The 18,751-nt window shown below is 42.7% G+C and overlaps 2 protein-coding genes across 4 annotated transcripts; one reads left to right on the top strand and one right to left on the bottom strand.

Moving 5' to 3' along the window:
- Positions 1 to 681: 681 nt before the first annotated feature.
- LOC121609881 (zinc finger protein 706) lies at positions 682 to 6,288 on the bottom strand. Of its 2 annotated transcripts, none has more exons than XM_041941629.1 (3): positions 6,159 to 6,288; positions 4,104 to 4,252; positions 682 to 2,313 (listed from the first exon to the last, which is right to left on the bottom strand). In XM_041941629.1, the coding sequence occupies exons 1-3, from the start codon at positions 6,199 to 6,201 to the stop codon at positions 2,218 to 2,220; spliced, it is 288 nt and encodes a 95-aa protein (XP_041797563.1). In that variant the 5' UTR covers positions 6,202 to 6,288; the 3' UTR covers positions 682 to 2,217. The 2 variants fall into 2 exon arrangements, with proteins under 2 accessions (XP_041797563.1, XP_041797564.1); XM_041941630.1 differs by lacking the exon at positions 6,159 to 6,288 and adding an exon at positions 5,254 to 5,371.
- Positions 6,244 to 17,068, top strand: LOC121609880 (grainyhead-like protein 2 homolog). 2 transcript variants are annotated; one of them, XM_041941628.1, is made up of 15 exons: positions 6,244 to 6,506; positions 7,225 to 7,411; positions 7,527 to 7,964; positions 8,108 to 8,163; positions 8,467 to 8,623; positions 8,892 to 9,003; positions 9,912 to 10,006; positions 13,640 to 13,798; positions 13,906 to 13,963; positions 14,218 to 14,357; positions 14,456 to 14,493; positions 14,628 to 14,719; positions 14,809 to 14,894; positions 15,080 to 15,144; positions 15,733 to 17,068. In XM_041941628.1, the coding sequence occupies exons 1-15, from the start codon at positions 6,493 to 6,495 to the stop codon at positions 15,845 to 15,847; spliced, it is 1,812 nt and encodes a 603-aa protein (XP_041797562.1). In that variant the 5' UTR covers positions 6,244 to 6,492; the 3' UTR covers positions 15,848 to 17,068. The 2 variants fall into 2 exon arrangements, with proteins under 2 accessions (XP_041797562.1, XP_041797561.1); XM_041941627.1 differs by having other exon boundaries at positions 6,245 to 6,506; positions 8,467 to 8,725.
- The last annotated feature ends 1,683 nt before the right edge of the window (positions 17,069 to 18,751 follow it).

Raw genomic sequence — 18,751 nt, 5'->3', positions numbered from 1 at the left:
AAAATACAAATGGCCATTAAAAATGGCAGCCTCCATTTGAGTCAGTCTGAAAAAGGCTGTCAACATATCACCTGTTTATATACAGTAGATGAGAGTATGTACTGTATGTAAGCAACCACACTTAGGATATCTGAAACATGTATGTTCACCTGTCACATACACAATTAGATACAGTGTCAGTTACCTAGTTTACCTACATATAACAAGTACAACTTCAACTGTGTTGTGTGTACATATTACCTGTTCTTGCAACTTTTCCCACCAACACAGTGACTCTTCATGTTGCCCTTAACTTTAACTATTGAACTGGTCATAAGCCATGTGGACAAGCCACTGCTAACAGGGGTGTGGTTCTTTTACCAGGCTATAAACCGACAGGCTAATAAAACTCAAGTATATTGAGATTAAATTTATGGGGTTTAGACCACTAACTGAAAGGACTGGAAGAGCAGAAGTAGATGAGGAAGTGTGGCTATACAGAATTATTTCCACACAGTTTACAGATGGTACATACGAGTGTTCACTGTTATGTGTGTTGTGTTTTAACAACAACTACAGCACACTACTGTACGCTTACTACTGTCAAACAGGTGAGGTCTGAATTAGCGTCACACTAACAAACTGCATACTAGGTGGAAGCTCATGGAATAATCAAAAAACACAGCTTAGTAATGATTCGTATAAAAGTAACACCTTTATTAAAAGGCTATACATAACATTGTGTGGACAAAGATATGACTATTACAAAAGTAAAAACATGGCTGGTTGTCAGTCCAGACTTTAGCACAGTGATATAATGTCAGTGGTTAATGACCAATAGGTCCAAATGTATTGAAAATAGTTCATTTCTATAAATTAATTTTCTGTCTGTTAGCATGCTATGAAAAGAAACCAATATAAAAATAAGAACCAAAGCTAATTTACAGTGTAATATAGTTCAGATTTATAATGCTGAATGCAGATTCAGTGTGGAAATACTTTTGCACCATCATGACAGGATAACAGTAAAGAATTTGAGACTGCACAGGGGATCGTTTTCACATATGCCATTTAGATGACAGTGTGAGACAGGTTCCGCTGCAAAATACAAAAGTGATGAACTAAATCATTATCAGATACTACAGGGCTGCACACAAATATGCCACATACTTTTACAATGACAAACTGGGGGGGGGGTAGCTCTTTAGTGCTATCACTTACAACACCCAGTGTGAACTTTTATCTTCACCGTAACTCACACAACAGACCACTTCTAATGGGGTGAAAGAGAATATAAATGTTTTATGCAGTCAGGAGTTTAACAAATTGTGTTATGTTAAGAGTTTGCCCTGAACAGACTTGCAGTGCCCTCTCTGGTCAACTTTCAAAACACTGTTGCACATGAGATAGTTGCTCAGTGGACGTGAATGAGATACTTTCAAGAAAATCTGAGGGGGGAAATGCAATGCACAATTACAGTACCCGTGTAGCACAGTGTGTTTAATATATTTTTCATATCAACAAAAACTACACTCTTCTTTTGATTTTTTTTAAATAATCTAGGAAAGAAAAAAAAAATCAGTGCAGATTGTAAGTAAATCTGAATCTACTCAAAAGAACACATGAATGATGTCTTTCAAAGCACATTATTAACTCCAAAGTCATACTGAATACACTATAATTACAAACCCATCCCTGGTGCATCACAAATCAGATCCAGTCAAAAATCCATAATGGTTTCATAGTACAATGGATTTGGATGTCAGTGACTTCCAATCATCATGTTAGTATTACAACTATACCCAGCTGACCCAGTGCCAGTTCATATTTTCTTCTAAATCCAAAGCTTGTCTTTAAACAGTGGGAGCCCTGAGCTGGTGTAATGGTGGTAGAGCCCATGGACAAGCTGCTCTGGTGAGCAAAACATTTTGAAATGATCAGATAGAAATATCGCCAAGGCAGGGTAGCTGTTTGCTCTATGTCTACCTTTAGTACTGGTCCCAGATCAAATTCTGGGAGGTGAGGACAGCTAGGTAAAAATAACAATCTGGAAAAACAACCATGGGTGGGCAGGTAAGCAGGCAAGTAACATCCCTGCATAAAGCACCCATATATCAATTGCCAAATTAAGCAGCATGAGGGAAAACTGAAGTTGTGCTGAAGATATTTTATCTGAAAATTGCAAAATGTAGACGCCTGTCCTGAATCAGCCTCAACTGCCTTACTGAAAGAAAGGTGTTACGCCTCCACATCGACCAACTCCGGGGGCATTGGGGACTTTGGATGCTTGCTCTCAAAGTGCTGCTTAAAGGTCTTCGGGTCAGGCATTTGTGTCTGAGAAAGTGTGGGAAAGAAAAAGATGTGGAAAAATTAGAAAATCTACATTTAAACAAAGAGTATATGAACCACATAAACAACACACAAAAATGGTATTATATAGTAGGCATCCATCCGAGTCTTGCCTATTCATAAAATGAAATTATATCAGTGTGCCCAGGTACATAAACATCGCCGTAAAGATGGATATCTGGTCTTTCACATCAAGGTCACTTCATGGGTCAAAAGACGCATCAGCCATCCTGTTAAAAATGCCAACTTGTTATACTCTTTCAGAGTGGCTACCTTCATAGTTGAAGTGAGAAGCTGGTTGTCAGTAATCACTGGGATAAGAGATCACTTAACAGGCCGAAGCAAATAAAATACTGCATTTACAGGTAACATACAGGTCGCCACCTTTCCTGGTGAGTGCTAAAAATGCAGAGAGGAAGTACAGCACGAGTGTGTATGTCAGCTCATATTTATTCCAGCTGTATTCATCACCGTCAACGCACAGATGATCAACGCAATGTAGCCATGAACACAGACAGTGGTGGGGGTGAGAATACGAAGAACGTGGAGGAAAGAGTTTGCAAGGCACCCAGGAGTTCTGTGCACTTTCACCTGCAACGTGTATCTGGACAGTCACTGACAAGGACGTGACTGTCAAACGCCCTTGGACAGATAGAAAGTTTTGGGCACAGTCTCCTTAACTAACTTTCAGTAAGGGCCATTAACCACTTCACCCCTGATTTGGTTACAGTTCAAGGCTGCACCAAATTATTATTAATCAATTATTTTCACAATTAAGTGATTGACGTTTTTAGTCTATAAAATGTGAAACATCACAAACATCCTAAAGTGACCGCTGTCAGATTGCTCATTTTGTCTAATTAACAGTCCAAGACCCAAAGACTCTTTACTGACCATCATAAATGAGAAAGGAAAGCAGCAAATCCTTACTTTAAGAAGCTGGAACCAGCAAATGTTTGACATTTTTGTAAACTTTTTTTGTCGATTAGTCGGTTATCAAAATAGTAGCTAACTAATTTTCTTTCAATCAACTAATCGACTGATCATTGCAGCTCTATTTTAGTCCCAAAAGAAGACACAGGCAGGGACTTTGGATTAATCTATCCATCAGGCACATCTTTCACACAACTAATGAGATTTGATGAAATTTAAAGACTTAATCAAATTAATATGAAAAAGAAAAGCTTCAAGAGCACACTGCTCTTTTAGCTTGGTAGGAATATGCCAGCAATCAACACAGTGCCAGTTTATTACAACACCTGAACAGCCCAATGCAATCCTAGAAAATGGCCCTGCAATAAATCCAACCTTTGTGAAACTTTGAATGTTCAGCTTTTGTCAAGACAAAAGTTGATTCAACCATATGGTCATCTTTGTGTGTCTTATGTTTAGTCTACCCCAATTTACATACACACATGCACTTCAATACAACACCAGCACTAACTAGAGCCAACTGAGCTAGATTGTACTGACATGAACACCTGAAGTACGCCTAAGAAACTGATAGCACAACGCAGCCACTGAAAGTACTTGATTTGGGCAGTGTAGTTACCTGCTGCAGGGCTAAAAATGATGTGTTAAGTCTCTACAGTCTCTTTGATACATACTTTCACTACACTTCACTTTGTTGAGAATAATTAAATGTCTCAGAGTTGGAAGGCATGTGGCTCCTTCACCTGCCACTAATCGACTGAGATCCATTCTTACCTCATGGTTAAAGGATACCAAGCTCATAAAAAATATCTGCATGTTCCGTTCACTCCCCAACCACATACCCGACACACCGTGCACGTGTATACTAAAGCAGCCTTAGCTGCTGCCTTCTGGTCATGGCCTTTGCTCTTCTTGATGTCTGCTTGCTTTTTGGCATTCTTCTGCTGGGACTGGAACTTCTGGTGCCCACGGGCCATATCTGATGTTAGACCTGAAGAAATTATACAGGAATTTCATCAGCACAACACCACAAAGAAGGTGAGGGGCCACAAACTGAAAAAGACTATAAAACCTAACTTGCACACAATGACTTCAGAAAAGGGATGGAAAGAAAAAATGTTAATCTCTCAGGAACTGAGAGACACACAGATTGGAAACATAAAGCAGATGCACACGTCGAGGCTTCATATGAAACAACCTCGATGATGAACAATTTAAGGACAGCAGTCTTGTGAGATCTTTAGACTTCAAAATGTAAAAGAGAGCGGTGGCTGTGAAACATCTTTCACAACTAGGTTAATTGTCGCTTTTGGGGTCACAGGGATACGACAATTAACTAGGAAATTTCCCCAAAGAAAACCATACTGCAGCAATTCAAAGTAATTATATACAGAATACTCCAACTAGGTCAGTGCTGTGGTTCTATGAACTTTGTTTTGTTTTTTTTTGTTTTTTTTAAATACACTGGGGTCGATCATCAAGCCCAACAGTGTCAAGATTTAACGGTGAACTATTAGCCTCTTCACTTGTTACTATGTATTAACTTCACTTGGAAACCGTTTACATTAAAATTGTACACCACCCAAGAGCAGTGGTGGATGTGGGCTCAGTCTCCGTCATACGTTGCTCTCATACGGTTACCGACCCTTAGCTAACATTATTTTAAGACTGATTAGCAGTAACGTTAGCCACCTTTAGCTAGCCACTGAGCGTTTAGTTAAAGAGCAACGGTTGCAAACTGTACGTTATAGTGGTAACGTTTGACATGCCCGTATTAGTAACGCAAAACTCACATCTTACATTTATAGCATTAGCAAAACATAAATTTAATTCCCTACTATTTAAGACAAATAAGTATATTGCTAGCCGGCTGCTATCGCTGACGCTAGGTTAGCTTGGTGTGTGGAGGAACACATACAATTAATAGGAATTTCAATATACAGTATATGTTAGACATAAAGAGAGACAAAGGATAATTTCTAAATGCCTTACCAATGAAAATAAATGCCTTGCTGAAGATAGTCAATAAAATAAAATTCAAGAATCGTTCGATTAAGTTCTCAGAACCTTCCGCCGCTTCTAATTATTTGTCCTCGCTGTATTATGCGCATGCGCTAACCATAAACTATGCTACCTTCAGGTGTGGTCAGTGGTCGCGGCAGACGCTTTCACAAATGCACTTGCGGGTTTTTGTCAGATTAGGTATCGGGGTAGGAAATTTTCATCTTTACGTGACTGCACGTAAAGGCAGCATCAGTTTCATCCCCTCTTGCAACGGGAAAAGCTTCAAGGATGTTTCTAAAAAACAACAACAAAGTTTATGAACGTAAAGCCGTCATTTATCTGCTAATATTACTAAAATTAACGCGCATAGCCGACCAATTATGAGGATTCCATATAAGATTTTCTGTCTGCACGATGCAAAATTAAATGTCTACCACGAGGTGTCATGGTACAGACGATAAAAAGGCCAAGTTTATTCACCAGCTACTTTCCTCCTACTGTATAATCACCCCTTTACAATATAATCATGATTAAGACAATACATTATCCGTGGCATATTAGTCTTTATGATATTAACTTTTAGTAAAAAAATTACCGCTGATTAATCTGCCACTTTCAATCAAAATTCTAAGAAATTGCCCTGTAATACTAATGTCATTTAAAACGTGGGCCAAACTGAGGGAGCAGAGTGTTGTTACTCACTACGTTTCTGCTCACAGTTGGCACCAGTGTACAATACAGCTTTACAGAAATACATCAGAGGAAACTAGATTTTAACATCGGCATGTCCATTGTCTCATTTGAGGTCACGCTCTCTCCCCCCTTTTTCACCAATGGGACGCCGACCGTGCCACCTGTGAAGAAACATCTAACCAATCAGCAAAGCAGCTTACGTTTCCTTGTTGATCCTGCCTTTTCAGATGCTGCAGTGACCATCTATTAATTTACTACCTTCGTTAAACAGGATAGAAAGCTGGTCCGTGCAAGAAATGTCGCTTTATTTATTTGGCTGTGTCAGCTCAAATTTTATCTGACATCAGAGACATTCCAGTACATTTCAGTGCACAGGCTTACAAATGATTTCATTGGCTGATTTGATTGAGAAGTTAAATAGAGCCAACCTCTTGCGCGCCTTGTTGTCTCTCCCACAGAAACTTACCTGCACCAACTAGAAAGTCCAGTTTCTCAAGCACGTCCTAGAAAACACTACAGAGTCCTGGAGGCAGCATGGACCTGGACAGGTAGGACAAAATCATTCATATTTCGACTAATGACTTCTGTCAGTTTCACTCTAATTTTTACAAGTGATTAAAATATTTGGGATGTGTTTTGTCTCTTTGTTCTTTCCTCGCAGATAGCAGAATCTGTCTCATTTAATAAAAAACGTACTTTAGACATGTATATATTAAATCATTAGCAGTTACTCCATAAGGAGTAGTTTCTATCAAGTAGTGGAACATGACAGATACCACAGAAATGACCACATTTAAAATAGTGTTAATGTTGTAGTGTAGTTGTAATTTGTATTATGAAAACTTTACTCTTTTTCACAGTTGCTGTTAAATGTTGCTATTTTTATAAGTGCTGTTTGCGGATTTGGCTTAACTGTTGTTAAATGTTTAAAAAGTGTACAATGTGGGGCCTTCAAAATGCAGCGTCTCTTCTGGTTAGCCTCTCTCAATGATGTCTCAAAATTAGACATAACTCATGTCAGGTTGACATTTTCAGAACTGAATCAGTACGTCTTTTTGTTCATTAAATGTGATATGGAAGTTATCCTCTGAAGTGTGCTAAGATAAACACACCCCACATGAAGCGAGTAAGTAGAATGATGTTTGGTGAGAAACAGCCTGGGGCAGACTTGGTGGCTTGGCAGACGTGGTTTTTGTTAATGACAGATTGGCTTTGCAGTAACAACATGGCTTATTGTCTCTTCCCATTGTCCTGCCATCCTCGTAGTAAACGGCTGGTGGTGGTGGTTCCGAATGAAGTGCTGGTGCCATCTCGCAGAGCGCTCAGCAGCGAGGATGAAGCGTGGAGGAGCTACCTGGAGAACCCACTGACTGCTGCCACTAAGGCCATGATGAGCATAAACGGAGATGAGGACAGTGCAGCAGCCCTGGGACTGCTGTACGACTACTACAAGGTGTGGAAAACATGACATTGCAGCCAAAATAATAATGGTATCATAAGAAAATGTTCCCATGATATGTTTAATTTGTCGCAGAGCTTATTTTTTGTATTTGTTTTAATCCTGTCAGGTTCCCAGAGAGAGGAGACGTGTCTCCAGCAGTGTTAAACCCACAGACCCCTCTGCTATTGGGCCTGATAACTGTGGGAGCTTGGAGATGCTAGATCACCATCTCCAGGCTCTCAGATCCATGCCTGTCAACCTCTCTCGAAACAACAGCACCGCTACAGAACACCAGGGCTCCAAGTATGGAGCTGCCTGCCTCGCAGGAGACACCAGAGGAGGAGATGGTAAAGGTGGAGGTGGGGCGGCTCTGGCTTTGGTCAAGGCAGAGGGCCAGACGTCCATGGGACTGCCCTGTTCAGGAGGCGCCTACCAAGAAGAACCCAGAGAGCAGATAAGGATGGTTTATGACCCGTGCCACTATAATTTGCCCCTCGCTGGGTACTTGAAAGATGAACAGAGAAGCACTCCAGACAGCACTTATGGGGACGCTGTGGAAGGAGAGGTGAGACTTGTTATACAAGCAGGGAGAGGTGGAGTGGGTATTATGTCTTCCTTTGTAAACCACATTTGTGGGATAGTGTTGCTGCAGTAGTGGCAGTTGCATTTCTCCTTCTGAAACACACAGTATGTTCTCTTCTTTGACAGATGGACCATAAAAGTCCCTCTTCAGGAGTTGATGAATTCCACTACAGCCTACCAGTGTAAGTTAAAAAACCATAGATGAGGAAAAGCATCAACATACAGGCTCTACAGGATGTTCTGCAGAAGTGTTTATCATCTGTAACTCTCAACCCGAGCCCATTCATTCCTATGAAAGATGCAAATCTTCAAGAACTCTCTCTTAAACTGGGTCACAAATATATAGTGTATATATGTATGTATACATACATATATACACATATATGTGTGTGTGTGTGTGTATATATGTATGTGGTTTATTCTTGTATTAGAGGAGATACTGTATCTTCATGACATTTGTCCCACACATGCTTGTGTTCGTCCAGTGACAGTTTCCAGTACTGCCTGGAGGCCAACATGTCGCTGCGGCCGCGGCAGGGAGAGGGACCCATGGCTTACCTGAACCGGGCCCAGTTCTACACTTTGACACTGTCGAAGACCGGTCTTGCATCGTCCCTGTGTCAGCCCAGAGGCAAAGTGCGGGTGAGTGGACTGACACCGTCACACAGGCCTGATGGGAGCCCATCCAGTAGTGAGCAATGCACCATGGGAGGCCCTGATCTGCAGCGGGACAGTATTGTACAGGTGAGGGAGGGGAGGTAGTGTAGAGGTATATATTGAGGGTTTCACTGTTAGCTTAGTGTTGGGTAGAGGGAAACCTTGTTACACTTGGAAATGTAATATTTGTTTTTGATTTGTTCTTATTCTGGTTTACCTGATATACTGTAATATGCCTTTGCTTCCACTCCAGAGTGTTATCATGGTTGTCTTTGGGGAAGACAAGTGCAGAGACGAGCAGCTGAAGAATTGGAAATACTGGCACTCCCGCCAGCACACTGCCAAACAGAGAGTCCTGGACATTGGTACGATGCTTATTGTTATCCTCCTCGCTGGCAGGCCTGTGTATGACGTTCATGTCCTGATGGGGTTCATAAGTAGAACAGATGGGGAATAGCCCCAGATACAAAAATGGTACACACACACTTCAGTATTCAATATCACACTCCGACATGGATATTTTGACACCTAAGCTGCGCTGAACGACGGGGTAAAAGGAGAGTAAGCAGGTGGCAAACCTGCAGGAGCCTCCAGGAGAACCCCGACGCATATCCTGAGGGGAAACTCGACGTAATTTGAATAACTGTCAATCCTCGATTCCCACAGGAGCACTGTGAAGAGACAGCCAATGGGTTTGCATTTGCATAGACGTTAAAAGGAGAAATAGGTGGGGGCCTGGAGTGAGGCCATATCCTGTATGATCAGCAAGAAACAGGCCTCAGCCTGTGGTTGAAAACTCAGTGGAATGAAGCAGAGATGTCAGACACTGGTTTTGTCTGTGGCAAGTTCATGCCAGTACCGTGGTGAAATCTACAACCTAATGTAGGTGGGTGGAAATTAGCCTGCGTGAGCACAAGTCGAGTGTTTTAGGAGGTAAAAATGGCCCTATGGGAATTTTTAATCATTTAGAACCTGATTCTTTGGCAAAATTGTTTCACGGTGAAAATGGCAGATTATGATATAGACACTGTCAGATAAACCTTAAAACACTGCAGAAACAGACAGTCTCATTAAAGTAGTTCCAATGCGAACATCTAGAAGAATGAAATGCTACAAAGACAATGAAGCAACAGAATGAATAATGTGTTCATGTAATATACATCAGTCACTTTTACTTTTGATACTTCAAAGTGCCTGAAATGTTTGGGCTGACTCCAAACTCCAGCATCTCACACCCACTGACAGTTTTCTCTCATCTTCACTTTGCATGCAGCCGACTACAAGGAGAGCTTCAGCACCATCGGGAACATGGAGGAAATTGCCTACAACGCTGTCTCTTTCACATGGGATGTCAGTGAGCAAGCAAAGGTAACAGAGCCAAAGAGGAGTACAGAGATTGTGCTGCTCAAGTCAAAGCAAGAAATAATTGATCTACAAGTGAAACTGGTCAGTGTTTATTCTCTTGCCTTGGCGTTCTCATTGATACGGGCAGTTAGTAATTTGTTCTTTCTTTTTGTTAGTACCAAACTTGTAGCCACTTGTGGCAAAGATTGCTCAATGAAACCGCAAGCCTTTGTCTTGAGGACTCTGCAGCTGGAGAGACTCTCAGTCTGTACTGTAATGGTCTGTTGACACTTCAGGGTTTCAGAATCGCTGGTGGAGCCATATGCCAGGCCCCTCCATCCACCACCAACCCCTCCGTCCTTCACGACAGAGGGACGGGAGTACCTCTTGCTTTGTGTTGGGTCATGATTGGGGCCGCAGACACACCAGGCACATGTTCAGGATCCTCAGATTTCACCTTTGTAAAGACAGACAGTTGGATGAAGACAAACTGCAAACAACACAAAAACACACTCATCCACACACACACACACACACACACACAGCATCAGCCCACCCTCAGGGTGTTTTGGGCTCAGGAGGTGTTGCTGTGGTTCCCATTCATCTTTGATGAAAGCTCCACACACCGCCATTGTGAGAGAGGTAATTGCAGCGTGGTGGGTTTGTGGATAAATATTTATTCACCGCTGCACTGTAATTGTTTTTCATGTGTTCAGGTGGTGCTATGCTAATACAGCATGGAGCTGCTGTGTCTACACGCTCGTTGACCACAATAATGTACCAGCGTGTACCATCGTTCTGAGGATCTACTGTAGACCTTGTGTGGATGCAAAGCAACTTTTCAGATATCCCTTCTGCTCTCATCATTAGTAGTAGAAGCGATGAACATACACTTTCCACCTTTAGAACACTAATTGTTCCGGCTTGCTGTGTGTCATCTGAAAGGTGTACTCACGAGAGACAAAGTGTATCAAAACTGATGCTGCAAATATGGAGGAACCCTGACTTGAAGTCGCAAGTTGAGCATCTTTTTGTTACACCCTCTATGCAAGCTAAACATCCACATCTTTCCCTTTTCCTGGTCATAAACCACCAGCAGCTCAACAGTTTTAGTTCTGAGTGAAATGTGTCAACAACTATTGGTTCCCCTCAGGGTGAATTATCACCATATACCTGATTGGCACATGTTAAAACTACTTTCATTCAGAGCACGACAGTGCCTGCTGCCAGCCTCACAGAGACCCCAGCATGGCTGTAGACTCATGACAATGATGCTTTGATACAGAGACAGGGTGGTGGTGCTCTGCATGTGACAAAGCACACCTGTCTGACACGCATTAACATTCTTGACAATGTCAGTTAGAATGAGAGTGCTGAACGCTTGGTGCTGAGCGGGCTGACTCTGGTTTTGGAGACTGTGGATGTGAATGTGTGGCTCCGCTGTCAGATACAAACCAGATGATCATGACCAGCCTGGCCGCCGCGCGCTGCCTGTGCAGTTGCCCTCGTCAGCCTCGGCACAAGACCAGGGCCCGCTGGAAGGAAGGTGGAAGAGGCCAAGAAAGAACACCTCTGCCATTGTGAGGAAATATGTGGTCACTGTCGTCACGTCTGTCTTTCTCTCTGAGTTGTACCTACAAATTTTGGTTTCCAAACATAATTGGTTGTACAATCAGGCGTGACATGTAAAATTGGTGTTTTTGTTGCGGATGATCCGTTTTGCTTTTCGCTTTGGCATGGCTCTGCTGTTGCCAGGCTACTCTTCCTCATTGTAATGAGGAACAGTGTGGAATGTGTTGGTGGGGGAGATGAGTTGCTTCCTGCAGCATGACTCTGTTTCTGTGTTTGTTTGTTTGGGCCTGGTTGCGCGGCTGGCACTGAGCAGCCACTTACCAGTGCCCTCGTGAACTTTTTTTATTCTTTTGCGGAAGGTGTTTGAATGCTCACACATGCAGTACACGCAAACGGAACAAGCCTCCTACACACACACACACGCACACAAACAGATGCTAGCAGCAATGCATCCAGTGCTTCTGGAGAAATTTAAATGGCTTGGGTCTGTGGAGGTGTGAATTCGTGGAGGTGTGTAGGAGGCTCATTTGTGCTCCAGGCCTTTCCAGCAATCAGCCCTTACCTCTGCAGGTTCAGACACGACACTGTTGATGCGTAGTGGGAAAATTGCTGTTGAGCCACAGTGAGGAATCTCTACCGTTAGTCGTCCGACCCCAGGCTGTCAGTCCTGTTTAACTGGAAAATTCATCAGAAGTTTATTTTGGTTTGGACACTTTGGCATTAAGCAAATATCATCATTAATCATGGGAATGAGATTTTGAGAATTCTGTTTTTCTCTGACAAGCTTTTCACAGATTGAGCAGCTCTACATGCAGCAGCTCAGGAGCTCAGGAGCTCCGCTACATTATTTAGTGATTTTGGAGCAAAGCCTCCCATTTCCAGAAGCTGTGGAACAGGGAGGTCTGGAACAATTAAAAACACCACTAATTGAGCCTTTCAGCACACAAAACACACTCTCTTCCAAATCATATCAGCCACAAGTGTGTTCTGACAGATTGGAAGCTTATTTGTCGGCACATAAAAAACATTGACCAGATGGAGCGTTGAGAGGTGGTGGGACACATTAGCATGGCTGGCTGTTGCCTCTGGCCTGTGAACTGCTGCTGCTGCTGCTGTGACTCACGGCGCCGTGACCCTCTCACTCATCACTGCGCCGTTTATGAGTCAGGTGGAGATTCACGAGGGAACAAAGACCTCTGTCAGATCTGCCTCTCCATCTGAGCCACGCTGGCTATAAAACTGCCTAAGATTTAATTGAGCTGATGACAGGCTAATAGCCGGTTCCCACAATGAAATATGTACCTTTAAGTAATACCTTTATTATCAGCTTTAAGTTAGCAGTTATTGCTTTGCCCACAAAAGTGAATTACAGTAAAAGTGATGCATTTCCTGGTTTTTCCCCTGTTTGACCTCAGAACTCGTCCTGACGAGCTTAAAGGTCTGAATTGTCTCCTTTGATTTTTGACATGTGAACCGTCCACCTGCAAAAGATTCGTCACAACTTCGGAGATGATTCTGTTCTCAGAGCGGCGTCCAGCAGTTCAGATAAGACAGAGGGAAACGCACCAAACATCAGCTTTCTCCTTCACATCACTGATGTTGTCTCCCAGCCTCTGTTTGTCTGAGCCCCACAGCCCTGTCACATGACCCCAGGCTCACAGACACCTCCATGTCCCACATGTGTTCATTTGAATGTTTGTGCATTATGTTTGTCCATTATGTTTAGCTATTTCAGCTATTTATATATGAGTTTTAGCTGTTTACTTTTACCATTTATCTCTTATGGCTAGCTACTTAAATAGTTATCCATTACTTTTAACTTTCTTCTTTTTCTTTTCAGCTAGTTATTAATTACATGTAGCTTTGTATCAGTGTTAGCTGCCTATTTGTCCTTTACTTTTAGCAAACTATTTCTATCTTTAGTCCTCCCTGCTTGCTTCCTTGTTAGTTGTCATGCACTCACTTGTTCAGGTTCAGTGCAGCTGACTCAGTGTGAGGATTAAAGATTGTAATTTTCACATTAGTAGAGCTTCTCCACAGTCACAGAGCTCCAGAGCTTGACGCTGTCTTCTTCTTGTTTGGTAGGTCTTCATCTCCGTGAACTGTCTGAGCACAGACTTCTCCTCGCAGAAGGGCGTGAAGGGGATGCCTCTGATAATCCAGATCGACACCTACAGCTACAACAGCTGCAGCAGCAGGCCCATTCACCGGGCCTTCGCTCAGATCAAGGTCTTCTGCGACAAGGTGAAGATGGCCTGCCTGCTCGACACGGAGTGGATGGCTTAGACTTATTACTGTCTTTTAGCGTATTCTGCCTTTCCCGTCCAGTCAACCCCTTGTGTGTCTTGCAGGGCGCTGAGAGGAAGCTTCGTGATGAGGAGAAGAAGCAGCTGAGGAAGAGGATGAAAGGCAAACACAGTTTTTGGCTAAATAATACATTTAATGATCTTAATTTTCCATTTAATTTTTAATTTTATGGACAGAAATTGTTGCTGAACTTAATTTGAAATCCACTGAAACAAAGTTATAAAACACTTCGATGGAATAAAAGAGCTCAGCAGAAGACCAAGAAGATAAACAAATGTAACCAAACCTTATCCAATCTGTATTTGGAGTGGTTGCCTGGCAACAGATGCTGAGTTCACGATCTCTCTGTGGGTTAGGGAAAAATGGCGGCTCGGGGCCAATCTCTCCCATCAAGAAGGCAGATAACACGCTGCTGAAAACCATGCTAGACCTGGACTCCCAGCCTGTCCTCTTCATTCCTGACGTCCACTTCGGGAACCTGCAGAGAGCGGGACAGGTGAGGCTTTCTGTCTCGTTGTCTGACAGACACACACACACAGGAAATGTCCAGTCAGTGCAGGGTCCCTCATGTTGGCTGTTTCACTGTATTGGTAGGTGTTTGCTCTGAACACTGAGGAGGTCAAAAGAGATGGGTGAGTATCCTACTCTTATTTTCACACTTTGGTTTGGGAAATAAGTTCCCTGCCTAGAGAAAGGAGAAAATTCAAAGCAGGGTTCCAGTGGTATTCCCTTTAGATGATGATGATGATGATGATCTGTCCATCAGGAGTGTTCTGGTGAAAAGGGTATCGTGTGCTGCTGAGAAAGACGTCTGTCCACCTCAGCCCAAGAGGTCCAAAGTGGAACTGGAGAGAAAAGGTTTGTAAATATCACCTTTCTCACCAGCTACCTTATTATTTGATGTAATGACTTCATTATTATGCTTGTCCAATCCCGCGCCTCCCCAGTTCTGCTGTATGTGAGGAAGGAGTGTGACGAAGTGTTTGATGCCTTAATGCTGCACACCCCAACCCTCAAAGCACTGATGGAGGCAGTGAGTATTAATGACGTATTGTTTGAGCCGCATTTGCCTGAAATAATATGACAAAAACGTTGAATCTGTTGCACTAAACAGGATTAGTCGGTCCCAGATCATTATTGCAATTCTTTGAAAACAATGATGACTCTCAGCTACGGCCTCAGTGTGCTTCACCGTGTTGAAAATGCACTGTTCCACAGATCTCAGAGAAGTATGCAGTGCCTGTTGACAAGATGACCAAAGTTTACCAGAAAAGCAAAAAAGGGTGAGTGAGTCAAACTGCTGCTTTGAGCTCGTGATTAGCTCAGTGGTGTAGTTATTTGGCCATAAATCAAAGAATGGTAATACATTCTCTACTTCAAATCATCCTGAGGGGACATAAATGTGTGAGCCTAGTTTCATAACACACCATCCAATAACTCTTGAGATGCCAAAGCCACAAATGTCAACCTTATGAAGCTGCTAGAGGGACAGTGAGGGGATCACCAAAATCAGTAGGATGTATCATCAGGAAACCGTGAATTTTGGACAGAGGTTTGTGTCACTCCATCCATCCACATTTTTTAGTGGGTATGTGGAAACTCTGCCCTGCCGGTGGTGCGAGATAAGTCAGGGGATCACCAGTCAGTGGGATTCATCCTCAGGGGACCATGAATGTTTGTACAAAATGTTTTGGCAAGCAATAGTTTATTGAGATATTTCAGCCTTGACCCGCAGACTGACACTGCCATCCATAGATCCCTGCTGCTAGCATGAGTAAAAAGATCTGCAGACTAAAAAGAGGACGCTTTGGTTCGCTGGAGCTGAAATGAAACGGAGCGCTCATGGCTGTGAATGTGTTCGTCTTCCTCAGGGTCCTGGTGAACATGGATGACAACATCATCCAGCACTACTCCAATGAGGACACCTTCATCCTGGCTATGGAGAGCTCGGCGGACTCCCTGCGCGTCACCCTGGCAGAGATCTGACGACTGGCTGCCGCAGCGCTGTGTTCATCAGTCACTGTCAGACCGAGGTGATCACTGGTGGGGGAGGCGTTAGCCGTGCCATGTATACAAATTGTGAGCGTTGCTAGCGGTATTAGATGACTGCGTCAAAATGAGAGTCTCTGTGGGGTTTGCTGCCCTACGTGGATCCACGTGCACCTCACCTGCTGCAGCACCTCTTTACTGGACAACCCGCTGTAGGAGGATCTCTTGCATTAGGAGCACAGGCTTAATTTTGAAAACTCATGAAAGCGGTTGATGTTTCCTGGATGACCTGTGCAAGTCTTTACAAGCTGACAGGAATTCACCTTTTCCTCCCCCGGTGCACCAGAAGGGAGGTCTTTATCCAGGTCACCACAGAGCATCCAGCGGGCCTGCTGTGTTTCCACAGGGAGGGGACGGTACAGTACACAGCAGTCGTACTGGAATAACAGCGGGGACTGCTGGTGGCCTCCTCTGTGCCTTCCTCCTTCCTTCCTCTTACCTCCTCTAGTGGTGGAAGCTTTTTAAATGACTTGATCAGATGTTTGAAAGGTTCTCGCGTCAAAGAAAGTCCATGTACTATCTTTTGCTGGCACCTACAGTACAAGGTAATGGCTCATTGTTTGGTTTGTGTAGAATCATTTTCAGGTGTGTGTTAAACAGTTGGGTAGCAGTGAGGCGCACTCTCTGACACCACATGTATTTCTCTTTTATTGAGATGACGTTTCAGCCCCCATTATCATGATTATTGATTTTTTTTTTCTGAGTTGTAGTCATGTTGTGATTCTAAGTCAAAGTGAACGCCCTCTCATCTCTCTCGGTTGCCAGTCTTTTATATTGATTGGTCATTTTTTCACCACGCACTGAACGTTTACAGTTGGTGTCAGTTATCCCAGGTCGTCATTCAGGATCTACAGTTACACGAGGCACCATTACACGACTCGAGTGTGACTGCGAGTCTGCAGTCTTCCTCTGTGCATGTCTTCATTGCGCTTCCTCACTGAAAAGGCCGTGGTCATTAGTATTTATGACATTAGTTTACACAATCCTTTTCTGAGGCCACCGCAGACCGTCAAAGTTTAAGAGCCCAATCGCTCTGTTCCAGCTCACTGCCTGTGTGTCCACCTGATTCACTGACAGCTTCTGACTCTGCCCTGCCTTGTGTCACGCACCATGATGTACAATCGTTTAAATGAGTAAATAAATATAGTTTTATATGTACGTACTTGTCTTCGTTTGTTTTCCACCTTCATAAAGCCTTTATAAGCTGTCAGTAATGGCTTTATTAATCATTAATAAATCAGTTTTTTATGCTTTATGAATCAGTTAGAATCCATGAATATGAACAAATGTTTCTGTCGTCAGGTTATGAAGAATCCCTTTGACTGGATATTATCTATTCAGTAATAAATGCATTTCTACACACTGACATGAGAATATGAACCATACTGATTAAAACCATATGACACTGAAGTGTTCATATGTTTTCAGTCAGGTTTGCCAGGTGAGGTGCTTAAAAAAAAGTGAGAATGATGCAATTTTGAATGAATTAAGAATAACGCCATGCATAAACATTGCAAAATGTGTAACGGTAAGTTGGCGAAAGAGCCTCCTGATGTTCACATTCAGTCATAAGACATGTAACATGAGGCACATTAGCCAAGCTTTTCAAATTCTGGTGAATTTGAAAGACGATAAGAGACTGTAGACATGACAAACGCTTCTCAGATTTTTATGAATGGCAGTGTAATACTGTCAACACTTGTTGTTGAGGGAGACATAGTTTACAAAACCTAGGAAGCCTCAAATGCTCTGCTGTATATGAAGGTTTTTTTTTATTTATAGTCAAAGTCTAGGATCATGCTAAAGACAGCTTCTTAGATGTTTTATACATACCAGCCCCGACCTATAAAGTGTGTTTACATGATTTATTAACTCTTTATAAAGCCATGAGTTACAATTTATAAAGCTCTGAGTTTCTAAATCCTGTCACCTCCTCAAGAAAAAGGTTTTGAAGATATGTTGAGATATCGTTGCTTTATAAGTTTTCAGCTTTCCAACAGCTTATTTCACTGTGTTCCTTTCTGTAATTGAGGATCAAAGTACTTTACACAGACTGCAGCTCAGTGTCAGGTCACAGTGATCTCATTTGAGCAAGTTGAACCGACAAAAGCCTTAATTTGACTTTACTGCTGAGGAAAAACTGCTCCGAACACCCACTGAGTGGAGGTTTGGATGGTTTTGGTCATGATAGATGTGGGGATAGCACTGTTGGTCAGTTCGCTGCTTCGGTCCAGACTGAAATATCTTCCCAACTTTAGGATGGATTGCCAGAAAATTTGGTGCAGGCATTCATGGTCCCCAGAGGAAGAATACTACTGACTTTGAAGACCCCCTGACTTTCCTTCACCACAAGGATGAGTGAAATATCTCCAAAACCTACCGAATGAACTGACATTGCATTACATTGATGTTCTCCACTTTTGTTAACTTAAAACTATGAAAAGGCAGTAATACTCAAAGATGTATTTTGTATTTAGTGCTAATCTGCAAAATTGAATCTGTGAACAAGCTAAGGTAATGACCGGGTGGAATGCTATCAGCATATCGAGCATGTTTGCATGCTGACATTAGCATTTAGCTCACACTCTGCCCAAGTCCAGCCTCAACGCGCTGCTAGCGTGCCTGTAGAGTATTGTTTTCTCTATTCTCTTTCGTTTTTTTAGCCATACTCTTAAACAAACGGCGATTCAACTGGATGGTTACTGTGTAAAACCTTTTCAGCTACTTTGATTTATGAGCATTTTGAAATTATCGACCATATTTTAGCATCACTAAAACTAGAACCTGACCCATACTGGAATTTTGAGACAAATCATCAATGAGCGACACATTTTACAGTCC

The sequence above is a fragment of the Chelmon rostratus genome, chromosome 8 (genome assembly GCF_017976325.1).
Source record: "Chelmon rostratus isolate fCheRos1 chromosome 8, fCheRos1.pri, whole genome shotgun sequence".
NCBI lineage: Eukaryota > Metazoa > Chordata > Actinopteri > Chaetodontiformes > Chaetodontidae > Chelmon > Chelmon rostratus.
Note: the sequence above shows the minus strand (reverse complement) of the source record. Positions and strands in the feature narration are given on the sequence as shown.